We start from the raw sequence: 16,594 nt of genomic DNA on the forward strand, positions 1-16,594 counted from the left end.
AATAAAGGAATGGAATGGAATAGACTAGACTAGAATAATAATGAAATGGAATAGAATAGAATAATAATGGAATGGAATAGAATAGAATAATAATGGAATGGAATAGAATTAGTGTAGAGTAGAATAGAATAGAGTAGAGTAATAAAGGAATGGAATGGAATGGAATAGAGTAGAATAATGAATGGAATAGAAGTAGAGTAGAGTAATAAAGGAATGGAATAGAATAGAATAGAATAATAATGGAATGGAATAGGAGTAGAGTAAATAAAGGAATGGAATAGAATAGAATAGAATAGAATAGAATAGAATAATGAATGGAATAGAAGTAGAGTAGAGTAATAAAGGAATGGAATAGAATAGAATAATAATGGAATGGAATAGAATAATAAAGGAACGGAATGGAATGGAATAGAAGTAGAGTAGAGTAGAGTAGAGTAGAATAATAAAAGAATGGAATAGAATAAAATAATAATGGAATGGAATAGAATAATAATGGAATAGAATAGAATTAGAGTAGAGTAGAGTAGCGTAGAGTAGAGAAGAGTAGAGTAAAATAATAAAGGAATGGAATGGAATAGACTAGACTAGAATAATAATGAAATGGATTAGAATAGAATAATAATGGAATGGAATAGAATAGAATAATAATGGAATGGAATAGAATTAGAGTAGAATAGAATAGAGTAATAAAGGAATGGAATGGAATAGAATAGAATAGAATAATGAATGGAATAGAATTAGAGTAATAAAGGAATGGAATGGAATAGAATAGAATAGAATAGAATAATAATGGAATGGAATAGGAGTAGATTAAATAAAGGAATGGAATGGAATAGAATAGAATAGAATGGAATGGAATAGAATAATGAATGGAATAGAAGTAGAGTAGAGTAATAAAGGAATGGAATAGAATAGAATAATAATGGAATGGAATGGAATAGAATAGACTAATAAAGGAACGGAATGGAATGGAATAGAAGTAGAGTAGAGTAGAATAATAAAGGAATGGAATAGAATAAAATAATAATGGAATGGAATAGAATAATAATGGAATGGAATAGAATAGAATTAGAGTAGAGTAGAGAAGAGTAGAGTAAAATAATAAAGGAATGGAATGGAATAGACTAGACTAGAATAGAATAATAATGAAATGGAATAGAATAGAATAATGGAATGGAATAGAATTAGAGTAGAGTAGAATAGAATAGAATAGAATAGAGTAGAGTAATAAAGGAATGGAGTGGAGTAGAGTAGAATAGAATAGAGTAATAATGGAATGGAATAGGAGTAGAGTAGAGTAGAGTAATAAAGGAATGGAATGGAATAGAATAATAATGGAATGGAATAGAATTAGAGTAGAGTAATAAAGGAATGGAATAGAATAGAATAATAATGGAATGGAATAGAATTAGAGTAGTGTAGTGTAGAGTAGAGTAGAGTAGAGTAGAGTGGCATAATAAAGGAATGGAATAGACTAGAATAGAATGGAATAGAATAGAATAATAATGGAATGGAATAAGAGTAGAGTAGAGTAGAGTAGAGAGCATAGAGTAGAGTAGAGTAGAATAATAAAGGAATGGAATGGACGAGACTAGACTAGAATAAAATGGGTTCGAAGGGACCTTGGAGGTCTTCTAGTCCAACCTCCTGCTTGAGCAGAAAACCCTATACCACTTCAGACAAATGGATATCCAACATCTTCTTAAAGACTTCCAGTGATGGAGCACCCACAACTTCCGGAGGCAAGTTGTCCCACTGATTAATTGTTCCAACTGTCAGGAAATTTCTCCTTAGTTCTAAGTGGCTTCTCTCCTTGACTAGTTTCCACCCATTGCTTCTTATCCTGCCTCCTTCTGCTTTGCAGAATAGGTTGATCCCCTCCTCCATGTGGCAGCCCCTCAAATATTGGAACATTGCTATCATGTCTCCCCTGGTCTTTCCTTTCATTAGGCTAGACATACCGAATTCCTGCAATCAATCAAATGCAAAGAACTGGACTGGTTTATTTCCAAACGGGAACGTCCTTTTTGTTTGATCCACAAGTTGCGTTGGGAAGCTGAGAAGCTCCTGGGAAGGCCAAAATGAATCACCTCTGGGGAGATGTTGGTTACAGCAGAGAATCCAACCCACCTGATATCCAGACTTCCAGGAGGGAGGCGAGCCGAAAAGGCACCCCCAAAGAGTTGGCTTTCTTGGGGTTCCACCTCTGCCATAGCCCTTGCCTACAAGACAAACCAGATGTGTTGGAGATCCACAGTCAAAGCCACACGCAGAAAATGGGGGCACACGGGCGGGGGGGGGAGCAGCAAACTGCAAAGTTTTTGCATAGCTTCCTTTCTGAGCAGCTGTTCTGACCAAGGCTTCCCAAGAGCATGAAACGAACTCCTTGTCCCAGCAAAAAAAAACAAAAACCTTTTATTCATTTACAGTAAATGCTGCTCATTCACAGCCTGCAAAGTCTTTCAAAGGCGGATTTACAGTCACAGACCTTATCTGGCTTAGAGAGCTGCCAGATATCTGCAAAACTTGGCAAGGAGTCTCAGAGAGTCACAAACCAATGAAGCGAACTCATTGTCTCCTGCAAACTCCACTCCGCTTTTGCTCCTCTTTTATTTTCTCTGGGAGGGGCCATTCATCATCCACCTGTGGCCTTACACCCAAGTCAACCCCCGTTCTTTAGCTGTTCCCTACGTCTGACAACTCTGCGCATGAGCACACTGGGAACAGGCTCCAGTTGTTCTTCTGCCCCACTGATGTCTGACTGCGAAGGCAGCTGATAACTGTCAGATGCCCATCTCTGCCTCCGACACAGAGCCCTCATCAAAGCCTTCCCCAGACTCCAGGACTGGCCCATCTTCCTCCCCAACCTCCTCACTGTCCGAATCTGCTGCCAGCTCTGCTGGCCGCTGGCAGGCCACAACAGAAACTAGGAGTTGTTCTAGTCCCTCTGTAGGCATGAAAGGACCAGCCACTCACTCACAGCCTGACCCACCTCACAGGGTTGTTGTTGTGAGGAAAGTAGCAGGAGGAAGGTGTGTGGGATATGTTTACCCCTTTGAATTATTTGTAAGGAAATACTAAAGGAGGGATAGAAATAAACCCACCGATCTAGGCTGAAGGAATCAAACTCTTGCTGCAACTTCACCGCACCCTTCTTAATCAACAACTTTCCCTCCACCAGATTAAGACAGACAGATTAACAGAGCTGGAAGGGACGTAGGTCATCTAGTCCAACCCCCCGCCCAAGCAGGAGAACGTACACCATTTCTGATAGATGGCAATCCGGTCTCTTTTTGAAAGCCTCCAGTGATGAAGCTCCCACAACTTCTGAAGGCAACTTCTGTTCCCTGTGCAATTCTCCCCCTGGACTGCTGAACAGGGACATTATCCTGCATCTTAATAGCAGTTATAGCAATAGCAATAGCAGTTAGACTTATATACCGCTTCATAGGGCTTTCAGCCCTCTCTAAGCGGTTTACAGAGTCAGCATATTGCCCCCAACAACAATCTGGGTCCTCATTTTACCCACCTCGGAAGGATGGAAGGCTGAGTCAACCCTGAGCCGGTGAGATTTGAACAGCCGAACTGCAGAACTGCAGTCAGCTGAAGTAGCCTGCAGTGCTGCATTTAACCACTGCGCCACCTCGGTAGGGTAGTCCTCGATTTACGGCCGTAGTTGAGCCAAAGATTTCCATCGCTAAGGAAGACCGCTGTTAAGTGAGTTTTCTCCTGCTTTACGACCTTTCTTGCTACAGAAGCCGAGGTGGCACAGTGGGTAGAGTGCAGTACTGCAGGCCACTTCAGCTGACTGCTATCTGCAGTTCAGCGGTTCAAATCTCACCGGCTCAAGGTTGACTCAGCCTTCCATCCTTCCGAGGTGGGTAAAATGAGGACCCAGATTGTGGGGGGTGATATGCTGTATGCTGACTCTGTAAACCGCTTAGAGAGGGCTGAAAGCCCTATGAAGCGGTATATAAGTCTAACTGCTATTGCTATTGCTATAATTGTTTGGCGAATCAGTGCCGTTATTAAGTTAGCAACACGATTCTTTGGTGAATCTGGCTTCCCCATTGACTTTGCACGTCAGAAGGTCGCAAAAGAGATCACACAACCCCGGGACACTGCAACCGTCATAAATACATGCCAGTTGCCAAGTGTCCCGATTTTGATCACATGATTATGAGGATCGTGCAAGCAGTGTGAAAAAATAGCCAGAAGTCAATTTATCCAGTGCTGTTGTACCTTTGAATGGACATTAAATGGATGGTTGTTAAGTTGTCGGGGGTCTCTTTGTATTCAGAAGTACAGCAGCTATGCCTCGACTTACAAGAGTTCATTCAGTGACTGTTCAAAGTTACGACGGCACTGAAACAAGTGACTGACGAGCACGCTTACAACCTTTGGAGCAAGCCCATGATCATGGGATCAAAACTCAGATGCTCGGCAACCGGTTCATCCTTCTGACCGATCCCCCTTTTGCGACCTTCTGACCAGCCAAATCAATGTGGAATCTCACCCTGATTAAGTGTGACACATGTCTCACTTAATGACAGAAATGGCGGCTCGATTGGGTGTCGTGAAGTCGAGGACTACTTGAACTAGATGGCAGCGAAGAGGATAATTTGAACTGCGGTGGGTTAGAACTCAGTACTGCGGGCTACTTCTGCTGCCTGGTGGCTGCCTGCAATTTAGCAGTTCAAATCTCACCAGGCTCAAGGTTGACTCAGCCTTCCGTCCTTCCGAGGAGGGTAAAATGAGGACCCAGATTGCTGGGGGCAAGAGGCTGACTCTGTAAAACCTCCTGGAGAGGGCTGTAAAGCACTATAAAGCGGTATATAAATCTAAGTGCTATTGCTATAAAAACAAAAATCTCTCTCTTTCCACTAGTTTAGAGTTTTGCACCCCAGATTCGTGAAGGACCTAATTGCTGATTTCTTTTGCATCTGTTGTCTTCAGGCATTTAGAAAAGAACCTCACCATCAGGAGGCTGTGAGTTTGATCCTGGGTAGAGGCAGATACACTATATTGCCAAAAGTATTCGCTCACCCATCCAAATAATCAGAATCTGGTGTTCCAATCACTTCCGTGGCCACAGATGTATAAACTCAAGTACCTAGGCATGCAGACTGTTTTTACAAACATTGGTGAAAGAATGGGTCGCTTTCAGGAGCTCAGTGAATTCCAGCGTGGAACTGGGTTAGGATGCCACCTGTGCAACAAATCCAGTTGTGAAATTTCCTCCCTCCTAAATATCCCACAGTCAACTGTCAGCTGTATTATAAGAACGTGGAAGTGTTTGGGAACGACAACAACTCAGCCACAAAGTGGTAGGCCACGTAAACTCGTCCAACGTCAGTGTGCGACCTCACAAATGCGCTTCTGGAAGAATGGTCAAAAATTCCCATCAACACACTCCTGAACCTTGTGGACAGCCTTCCCAGAAGAGTTGAAGCTGTTATAGCTGCAAAGGGTGGACCGAGGTCATATTGAACCCTATGGATTAGGTTTAGGTTTAGATTTAGGTTTAGGTTTATTAGATTTATATGCCACCCTTCTCCCAAGGACTCAGGGCGGCGTACAACATTAAAAGAAACACATAAAACAAAAGTTTTTAAAAAATTAAATAGAATATCCCAAACCCAATTAAAATTGACAATGACATTTTTTTTAAAAAAAAAATCGGATTAAAATTAACAGTGGTCAATAATTTGTTTTGTTTTGTTCAGGCCAGGCTGGCTTGCTGGAAAAGCCAACTTTTTAGGGCGCGTCGGAAGGATCGGAGGTCGGGGATTATACGAGGCTCTGGGGGCAGCTCATTCCAGAGGGAAGGCGCTCCCACAGAGAAGGCTCTCCCCCTGGGGGTTGCTAGCCGACACTGCCTGGCCGACGGCACCCTGAGGAGGCCAACTCTGTGGGATCGCACTGGATGATGGGAGGCTACCGGTGGCAGTAGGTGGTCTCGCAGGTATCCTGGGCCTAAGCCATGGAGGGCTTTAAAGGTCATAATTAATACCTTGAATCGCACCCGGAAGACAACCGGCAACCAGTGCAGGCTGCCCAAAAGGGGTGTAACATGGGAGCACCTGGGTGCCCCCATGACAACCCGCGCAACCGCATTCTGAGCAGTTGAAGCTTCCGGGTGTTCTTCAAGGGCAGCCCCATGTAGAGAGCGTTACAGTAGTCCAGGCGAGAAAGGAATTAGGATTAGGAATGGGAGGTCACTTGCAGTAAATTCATATGCGAGTAAAGGCAGGTGAGCGAATACTTTTGGCAATATAGTGTATCACTCTCTCTGGGCACAATGAGATATCTGCTGAACAAAACTCCACACTGGCGTCAGGAAGGGCATCCGGCCAGTAAAACACTCTGCTAGCTCCATGCAGTTGGCCCGAGCAACGGGTTAGGTATGATGATGATGCTGCAAAGAAAGGAGGCAAAATAATTGGGGCGGGAAGGATTGGGAAGAGTCCCCAAATAATTGAAAATAGACATAGAAATCTCTGCAAATAATAATTTCTTTAAAGAACTGATTGGAAGAAAGGGGTTCCCTTGTAACTGCGTCACAAAGGGAGGGGATTCCCTCCCCGGGAATTCCGGAAACATGCGAAGAACCTATACGATTAATGGGAGGAAGGAAAGGTGTGTGTACGTGTGTGTACGTACGTACGTACGTACGTACGCGCGCGCGCACACACACACACACACACACACACACACACACGATGCTCCTTCCACCTTTTCGAAGAACTCACCTTTCAGCCTGGCTTGATTGCACGCAAGAGACCACTGTCCCTTTAAAACGTCTCTCTCCAATGAACACCCCCCCCCCCCGGCCGCCCTGCCAGGAAGGAACGTTTAGCGAGCAAAGCGACCAATCAGAAATCGGAGGGCGCGCCTCGAATTCCATTGTGACGCGTACGGGAGGAAAAGGGAGGGTGATGGACGAACGCCTCGTCCAATCGGCGAGGCAGATTCGGGAAAAAAAAAACGCTTTTCGAGATGGACGGGCCTTAAAGGACGGCTTAAAGGGGCCGTGTCTACTTTTTTTTTAAAATGTAAAAAAAAAATCTGTTACGTTTGTGAAAGCGCGATCGGAGGATTGAGCAGTTTAATTAAAAGTAATATATTTTAAGTAATGTAATATATTAAAAGTAATATATTTACTTTCAAATATATTAAAAGTTCAAAATAAAGGGGTATGAAGATTCTGGCGGGGTTGGACTAGATGACCTATAAGGTCCCTTCCAAGTTCTTCCAAGTTCCAACTCTGATAATCTGTTTTTAATTTAAATTTCGCAGTCCTGATTTCGCACGAGTGGATGGCTAATTTTTAATCGAAAGGAATTTTTTAAAAAGCACGTGTTTTTAAATCGTAACCCCATTTGCTTCTATTAAAAGGAATTGTGTCTCGTTTAAATAAAAATTAGGATCGTATTGTAACAATATATATGGTGGTGTATGTAATATATATGAGTGGCTCAATGACTTAAGACACTGAGCTTGTCGATCAGAAAGGTTGGCAGTTTGAATCCCTAGTACAGGCCTCCTGCATGAGCAGGGGGTTGGACTAGATGACCTCCAAGGTACCTTCCAACTCTGTTTAATGTATATGGTGTGTGCATCAGCATGCTTTATCGCTATTCTATTTTCCCCATTTATTTGTACTCATTTCCCTTATTCATGTCCATGTTTATACTTGTACCTGTTATCTTCTACATGTTTGACAAACTAAATAAATAAATCTAAATAAATAAAGACATAAAGACAATTTGCACGGATTGCTTTCCTTTATCCTGGGAAAACAGCTTCACCTGTTGAATGTCTGCCTGTTGTACCAGGAAAACAAAGTTATAACCTGATATCTAAAGAAAGCCAAATGCCCCCACCACACATAAGGATTGTTTTAAAACTACACATGATTGCTGGAATCAGAGATGATTCCTGAAAGCCTAAAATAACTTCTGGGCTCCGAAATGGTATGGAATTATGCCAAAATTAGTCAAGCAAAAATTAGCCAAGCAAATTATATTGTATATTTCCCTTCCCCCTTATTCCAACATTGTCTTTGATCTCAAAAGAAGGTGCCTAGGCTGATTCTGGGTCATTTTTTCCCCTTATAAATTATAATTTCCTTATCAATTCCTCTCTTTTTTTTGGCACAGGAGACCTGGTTTCACATCACGACTTTCTATGGCCATGATGGTGAATTTGTGGCAGGTGGAGCCCAGCTCAGCTCTCTACCACCCATGCGCCTCCCGCTGGCCAGCTGATTTTCAGGTCTTTGCTGTGCATGCGCAGGGGTCGGGGCACATGTGGGAGATGTGCACGCATATGCAGGGGGTTATGTGTGCTCAGGGGAGGGGGGAAGCAAGGCAGTGCGGCGTCCCCCCCCCAGCCCATTTTTGGTGCCAGGAGGCTGCAGATTACCATCTGAGAGCCCCATGCAACGAAATCTCATTTTCATGTATTCACCTACATTTGAAGTGACAATAAAAGTTATTATTCTATTCTATTTATGAAATTGATCTTTAGCTATAAAGAAAAGAAACATAGGATGTCAGGCTTGTCATTTTTAATGGGCTGCCCTAAGTTTCTCCCCACCCCACTCCCTGGAGGGGGTGAGAGCAATGATATGAGACAATTAGCAGAAAATCACAAACAAAACTACGTGTTATTCACCCCCCAGAATATGAAGTCAATCCCCTCAACCTCTTTCTCTACCCTGTGGTCCTGATTCACTTAGTGCCCGACCTTAAAGCTGAAATGGGCGGTATAGAATGGTGATGAATTACCGTATATATTCCACACTATAAGGCGCACCTAGATTTTTACAGGAGGAAAACAAGAAAAAAATAGTTTTTGGTCTCCATGCGTTGCGTTTTCCCCGTCCCCGGTACCTAGAAGCATTCTGCAGTGTTCTGCACAGCCCGTTTTTGGCCTTCAGAGTGCTTCCGGGGGTGGGGGACGAACACAGGATGTGCAGAGGGTTTGGGAATCCAAAAACGGGCCCTTTTTTGGCCTTCAGAGTGTTTCTGGGGGCAGGAGAGAGCAAAAATGGGGTGCACAGAGGATTCAGAAACCCCCAAATGCACCCATCTTTGGCCTTCAGAATGCTTCTGGAGGTGAGGGGCGAACACAGAATGTGCGGAGGATTCGGGAACCCAAAAACGGGCCCATTTTTGGCCTTCAGAGTATTTCTGGGGGCCAGGGAGAGCAAAAATGGGGTGTACGGAGGATTCAGAAACCCCAAAACACACCCATCTTTGGCCTTCAGAGTGCTTCTGGGGGTGGGGGGACGAACACAGGGTGTGCAGAGGGTTTGGGAACCCAAAAACGGACCCATTTTTTGCCTTCAGAGTGTTTCTGGGGGCCGTGGAGAGCAAAAATTGGGTGCACGGAGGGTTCGGAAACCCCAAAATGCACCCATCTTTGGCCTTCAAAGTGCTTCTAGGGGTGGGGTAGGCGAAGACAGGATGTGCGGAGGGTTCGGGAACTCAAAAACGGGCCCATTTTTGGCCTTCAGGGTGCTTCTGGAGGGCGAAAACAGGCTACACAGAGCTCTTCGGCGCTTCTGCGCACGTTCACTGAGCACACAGCACCTGCACGATGCTCCGCAGAGCAGCTGGAACATCGCGGAGGCGCTAAGACGCATGTGCGTGCTGCGCCCGTCCATGTGGCCGCCACAGCGCCGATCCAAAACCCACCACTGGAAGGTAACGGAGTTCCGTGCCCCTTTCCCATTTAGTTATGCTGGCCACATGACCACAGAGACGTCTTTGGACAGCGCTGGCTCTTCGGCTTTGAAACAGAGGTGAGCACCGCCCCCTAGAGTCGGAAACGACTAGCACAGAAGTGCGAGGGGAACCTTTACCTTTATGTGCATCTTATACTCAGAAAAATATGGTAAATAGTAAATTAACAAAGGACCGGAAGCAGGTGCCACCACTTTTAACTCCAAATACAGAAGCCTATAATAAATCAGAGTTTGTGAACAAAGCTGAGAAGTGGTTGTGATTGTTTCTGAAACTGAGATATTATTAGCCGGCTGCTACAGCCAAGCAGTTTTTTTTCCTCCCCAATATGAGGTCTCTCTTGTCCATAGGGTATGTGGTTTGTTTTATTTCTCATTTTAAAGGCCAGAGAAGTGGGGCGGGGGGGGGTGTGTCTGCCAAAGGGGTGTCTGGTTTTTCTTTGGAAAGTTTAGAAAAAAACTCAGCGTGATTCCCAAGGTGAAGTCTTTTTAAATTACAAAGGCTAAGAAAATAGCTTTGGAGTATGATTAAAAACCAGACACGGATGTTTGGAATTTGGAGAATTTGGGGGGGTATGTTGGATATAATTTCCAAACACATTAGTGAAGTTATTCTTTGTTTGGAGAACTATTCGAACAGTTTTGCTTTTGTTTTTTAAGGTGGCACAAATGTGTGACTTTCTAGAACTGCTGAAGTATTAATTCACAGCTAAGCTCCTTTCTTCTAAGCCAATATTCTGGGTTCACGGTATAACCTAGCTCCCCAAAGTGACCACAGGGCGGCTCAATTATCTTTGGTGACTTTGGGGTTTTCAAGGGTCTTGTGAACATAGCCATGGCCAATTCAAGGTCAGTTCATGGATATGTCTTGTAACCAAGTGGGACAGTAAGACAGAGTAACAGATTAATAGTGTTGGAAGAAATGTCCTTCTGGGTTCAGCTCCAAGTGGGGGAAAAGACACTGGAGACATGGAGGCTGCTTGGAAAGATGGTTTTAATGGTGGACAGGACCACAAGGCTTGAGTCCTGAACAGAAAAGGTGATCACATGCTCCAATGTTGCTGGAGAAGAGAAGGGAAGGGAGGAAGAGAAGCTGAGTCCCTGGTTTTATGCCCTCTCTGGCCTTTGATCTTGAGCTTGTATTCTGAATGGTTGTCAGACTCCCATGGGCCCATGCAGGGGCAACTCTCTAGGCTGCATTTTGAATCCAGGTTTGGTTGAGTTCTCAGATGCCATGTGGCGAGTTGGGTAAAGGGCCAATATTATCATGCCTTAATCCCATCACTTTGGAGCTGAAGGGGAGAACTCTTTATTATGTAAAGTGGACTAGCTCAGGCTTTAATGGCACATTGACAAAGGGGGGATGGACAGGAAGCTGCAGGAAGGTATTCTGTCTTTTAAAACATGTTTCTTCCTTTTCACATCCAGAGAAACATTCTGCCTTTTCAATATTTCCTAGGATATTTCATTTTTCTGGATGAGGGCTGGATGATAACTTCCTACAATAGAATCGGAGGGACCTTGGAGGTCTTCTAGTCCAACCCCTCAAGCAGGAGACTCTAAAGTCCATTTTAGACAAACAGTTGTCCAGTCTCTTCTTAAAAGTCTCCACGGAGCACCCACAACTTCTGAAAGCAAGTTGTTGCAATGGTTTTACTGTTATGGAGTTCAACTCCCAGACTGGCCTGATGGGGAATTCTGGGAGTTGAAGTCCACAAGTTTTTAAAGTTGCCAAAGTTGGACCCCTCCTGCCTAAGACCTTAATTTACCCCTTAATTTGATGACCCCAGAGATGCTCTAACAAAATATCTTGATTTTAAAACTGTTTTATTGCCTCTTTTTCACAAGCCTTGAATATTTAAAGATGGCTCCTTTTTCTATTCTGTCTGAAACACATTGTTGGAAGAAGTGTCCATCTCGGTTCAGTTCCCAGTGGGAAGAAAGACACTGGAAATAATGGTGGCTCCTTGGAAAGATGGTTTAATGGTGGACAGGATCAACTAGGTTTCTTGGTCATGGGCAAAGAAAAAAAAGGGGGGGAGGGGGAAGATGCTGAGAGTGCCCCAGATTTATGCTCTCTCTGGACTTTTGCATTTGAGTTTGTATTCTGATTGGTTGTCAAACTCCCACACAGCCATGCAGGGGTGAGTTTGTAGGTTGTGTTTTTGAGTCTCAAGTTTGGTTGACTCTTGGTGGGTGATGATGTAATGAAAGGGCTTTGGGATTCCTATTATGGTTCTGCCTGGAGGGGGTAGATCTTTGTTATGTAGAATAGACTAGCTCAGGCCTTAATGGCCAATTGACAAAAGGGGGGGGGGAGGAGAGTTTCTGCCTCTCTTTTAAGGGAAATATTCTGCCCTTTTCATATTTCCTAAAATATCTCATCCTTCTCCCCGTCTCATCAATCCAAAGCAAAACTAATTTCATTTTTTTTTTTTTTGCCTTTGTGTTTCCAACAGTATCCTATTCTATATATTGGGGAGCCAGGTGGTAGTGACTGTACCTTTCCCTCCAGGTAAGCGTGTTGGTTCCACCGTGGTAGTGAAGAACATGGACTAATTTTATGTTTTAACTGCAAAACAACCCAATTCCCTCTTCTGGATTAATAGTCTGCTAATCAGTGATGGTTATGGCCTCATGCTCTTTCAAGTTTCCCACTGCTGTCTTCAGGGGGAAATAGATGTGCTCGGAAATCAGCAGTGGATTGCTGCGCATGCTCAGTTGCCCATAAATTCTTCTGTGCATGCCCAGAACATTAAAAAAAAAAAAGAATTAAAAATATGCCGGCAACGGCGTGGCGAACCTGCCGTCCCTACTGGTTTGGCGACCCACTCCCAGTTTCCACTCCCAGTTCATCCGAACCAGTGTGAACTGGTAGCAACCCACCTCTGCCAGAATTAGCTGGAATAGGAGAAATCACTCGCAAAAATATAAATAACGTGCAGGAAGTAGCTATTGAATTTCCGTGCAGACTTAAGCGAATCGAATATTTCTAGCAGCAGCACCAGATTCTGGAACAGTTTTGTTCCCTAGGCCATCCGTCTGGTAAACTCACAAGATTCGTTTTTCTCGCCATAAATATGTATACACCCGAACTAGACCATATTTCTCTGTGTCATATAATGTATGTGCGTATATACCTAATTCTGTATTTGTTTATCTTGTTATGTTTATGTAGTGTAAAATTGGAGGTGGTCACCTTCTAAGAGCTGTATGTAACGAAATTTCATTTTTAATGTATGCCAATTAGTCTACATTCAAAGTGACAATAAAGCTATTCTCTTCTACTCTACTCTATTCTACTCTACTATCCATTCCATTTCATATTTTCTATTTTATTCTACTCTACTCTACTATCCATTCCATTCCATATTTTCTATTTTATTCTACTCTACTCTATTTTCCATTCCATTCCATTCCATATTGTCTATTCTATTCTACTCTACTCTATCCATTCCATTCCATATTTTCTATTCTATTCTACTCTGCTCTACTCTACTCTCCATTCCATTCCATTCCATTCCATATTTTCTATTCTATTCTACTCTACTCTATTTTCCATTCCATTCCATATTTTCTATTTTATTCTACTCTACTCTATTTTCCATTCCATTCCATTCCATATTTTCTATTCTATTCTACTCTGCTCTATCCATTCCATTCCATATTTTCTATTCTATTCTATTCTATTCTATTCTATTCTATTCTATTCTACTCTACTCTACTCTACTCTATCCATTCCATTCTATATTTTCAATTCTATTCTATTCTACTCTACTCTATTATCCATTCCATTCCATATTTTCTATTCTATTCTATTCTATTCTATTCTATTCTACTGTACTCTACTCTACTCTACTGTTGGAAGAAATGTCCTTCTGGGTTCAGTTCCAAGTGGGGAAAAAGACATTGGAAACATGGAGGCTGTTTGGAAAGATGGTTTAATGGTGGACAGGATCACATGGCTTGAGCTCCTGAGCAGAAAAAGGCAGAGATGCTGAGAGTCCTTGGGTTTTATACCTTCTGTTGGGCCCCACCTCTGTTTCCCATTTCTGTGTAAGAAATGCATTATGATTGGTTGTCAGACTCCCGGGGTGTATGTGTGTGTGTGTGTGTGTGTGTGTCTTAGTTAACTTTGTAGGTTGTCCTGAGACCCAAGCTTGCCTTGCTGGCTGATGTAATTTTCCCAAGGGCCTTGTGGTGAGTTTCTGTTTGCTAGATAGGTCTGCCTGAAGGGGTAGATCTTTGTTATGTAGAATAGACTGGCTCAGGCCTTAATGGCCCATTGACAAAGGTGGTGGGGTGGGGGGAGCTGAGTTTCTGCCTCTCCTTTAGAGGAAGTATTCTGCCCTTGTAATATTTCCTAAAATATTTTTATTTTCTAGGAGAGAGGTGGGTTTTAACTTCCTCCTCTCCTCTCCTCTCCTCTTAATAATCTAGACCAGTATTTCTCAACTGTGGCAAATTTAACATATGTGGACTTTAACTCCCAGAATTCATCAGCCACCATGAACGGCTGGAGAATTGTGGGAGTCCACACATCTTAAAGTTGTCAAGGTTAAATACTGGGAAATAATAATAATAATAATCCAGACAAGAGCATTAGAATAAGAATAAGAAATCAAATTTTGCCGGGCTGCCTGTAACATTGGCTCACAGCACAAGCTAACCTAACAAACTCCATTAGGGCTTCACACATAATGTTAAGCCATAATGGAGTTTGTTAGGATTCAGTCTCAAGAATTTCCAGAGGCAATAGCTGAGTTTTAAATAGACATCCAAGGGAACAGTTTTCTGGAAGCTACAAAGAGCTGGGAGTGGGGGTGGGGGGAGAGAGATTTAAGTTTTTATTTGTCTGTGTTGGAAGAAATGTCCTTCTGGGTTCGGCTCCAAGTGGGGGAAAAGACACTGGAGACATGGAGGCTGCTTGGAAAGATGGTTTTAATGGTGGACAAGACCACATGGCTTGAGCCCTGAACAGAAAAGGTGATCACATGCTTCAATGTTGGTGGAGAAAAGAGAAGAGAAGGGAGGAAGAGAAGCTGAGTCCCTGGTTTTATGCCCTCTCTGGCCTTTGATCTTGAGCTTGTATTCTGATTGGTTGTCAGACTCCCGTGGGCCCATGCAGGGGCAACTCTCTAGGCTGCATTTTGAATCCAGGTTTGGTTGAGTTCTCAGATGCCATGTGGCGAGTTGGATAAAGGGCCAATATTATCATGCCTTAATCCCATCACTTTGGAGCTGAAGGGGAGAACTCTTTATTATGTAAAGTGAACTAGCTCAGGCTTTAATGGCTCATTGACAAAGGGGGAGGGGCAGGAAGCTACAGGCAGCTATTCTGTCTTTTAAAACATGTTTCTTCCTTTTCACATCCAGATAAATATTCTGCTTTTTCAATATTTCCTAGGATATTTCATTTTTGGGGGGGAGAGGGCTGGGTGATAACTTCCTACATCTGCTTACTAGAAAAAAATATTCCCTTTTCTGGAAGGGGCCGTACGGACCGAATGCCGTGACCGCTACTTTTGGATATCGCTGGACAAGTCAGCATTGGGACAAAATTCTTGGAGTTACAGTGTCTTCAGTAAGTAAATGGTCCGGTAAGGATTCAGGTGGAGCTTAGGCGAGCCTGACTTGTTTCTCAATGGCAGAAATATTTAGGGCCTGCTCAAAGACACATTCCATTGTGAAAAAAGTAATGTTCTACATTTAGGCAGGAAAAACATAATGCATACTGAGCCAGCCGTGTGCAGCAGCTGCCAAAAAAGCTAACACAGTTCTAGGCTGCATAAACAGAGGGATAGAATCAAGATCACGTGAAGTGTTAATACCACTTTATAAGGCCTTGGTAAGGCCACACTTGGAATACAGCATTCAGTTTTGGTCGCCATGATGTAAAAAAGATGTGGAGACTCTAGAAAGAGTGCAGAGAAGAGCAACAGAGATGATTAGGAGACTGGAGGGTAAAAAATATGAAGAACAGTTGCAGGAACTGGGTATGTCTAGTTTAATGAAAAGAAGGACTAGGGGAGACATGGTGGCAGTGTTCCAATATCTCAGGGGTTACCACAAAGAAGAGGAAGTCAAACTATTCTCCAAAGCACAAGAAGCAATGGGTAGAAACTAATCAAGGAGAGAATCAACTTAAAACTAAGAGGAGAAATTTCCTGACAGATCAATTAATTGGTAGAACAACCTGCCTCCAGAAGTTGTGAATGCTCCAACACTGGAAATTTTTAAGAAGATGTTGGATAACCATTTGTCTGAAGTGATGTAGGGTTTCCTGCCTAAACGGGGTTGGACTAGAAGACCTCCAAGGTCCCTTCCAACTGTATTATTCTATTCTATTTCCTTGTTCCTGAGTTGCAGTCAACTAATGTAAACCTAATAAATTATTACAGTCCTACAACCTTAGTGTAGCCTCAATAAGAGAATAGTGTCACAGTTTGTTGCATAAATTCAAATCCAGAAAGCACACAAAGATAACTGATGCAGCAGGATTCATTAACTTTTTTATATACATAAGAATAGATGAATAAATGTACAATACCAACAGGTGATTCTTCCAAGTAAACAGAAGGCAGGAGAGTTACAGGCAAACACAAGCAGTTAGATTAATTTCAGCAGAGCAGAAAGACTGCTAGTTTACTTCACAGAGCAGCAGACTGCTTTCTTCTTACGTTTCTGTTTCAATTCTCTGCACAGACTCAGATCTGTTTAAGTTCCCATTGGCTCTATGGTTGTGGGCCAGCTGCCTCCAGAGCGTACAACCATAGAGCGTGCGCCCAGAGTGGCCACTGCCTAAAGACTCAGGTTGGAAGCCATGGAAAAAGCCAGGCTGGG

The 16,594-nt window shown here is 43.1% G+C and overlaps 1 protein-coding gene across 1 annotated transcript in view; it reads right to left on the minus strand.

Moving 5' to 3' along the window:
- The window catches only part of RANGRF (RAN guanine nucleotide release factor), a 19,684-nt gene extending 12,837 nt beyond the window's left edge, over positions 1 to 6,847 (minus strand). Inside the window, exons 1-2 of the mRNA XM_032238106.1 lie at positions 6,753 to 6,847; positions 2,131 to 2,222 (exon numbers count right to left, since the gene is read on the minus strand). Coding sequence (XP_032093997.1) covers positions 2,131 to 2,213 — 83 coding nt within the window. The 5' untranslated portion in view covers positions 2,214 to 2,222; positions 6,753 to 6,847. The remainder of the gene's footprint in view (positions 1 to 2,130; positions 2,223 to 6,752) is intronic.
- Positions 6,848 to 16,594: the final 9,747 nt, after the last annotated feature.

The sequence above is a fragment of the Thamnophis elegans genome, chromosome Z (assembly GCF_009769535.1).
Source record: "Thamnophis elegans isolate rThaEle1 chromosome Z, rThaEle1.pri, whole genome shotgun sequence".
In the NCBI taxonomy this organism is placed as follows: Eukaryota; Metazoa; Chordata; class Lepidosauria; order Squamata; family Colubridae; genus Thamnophis; species Thamnophis elegans.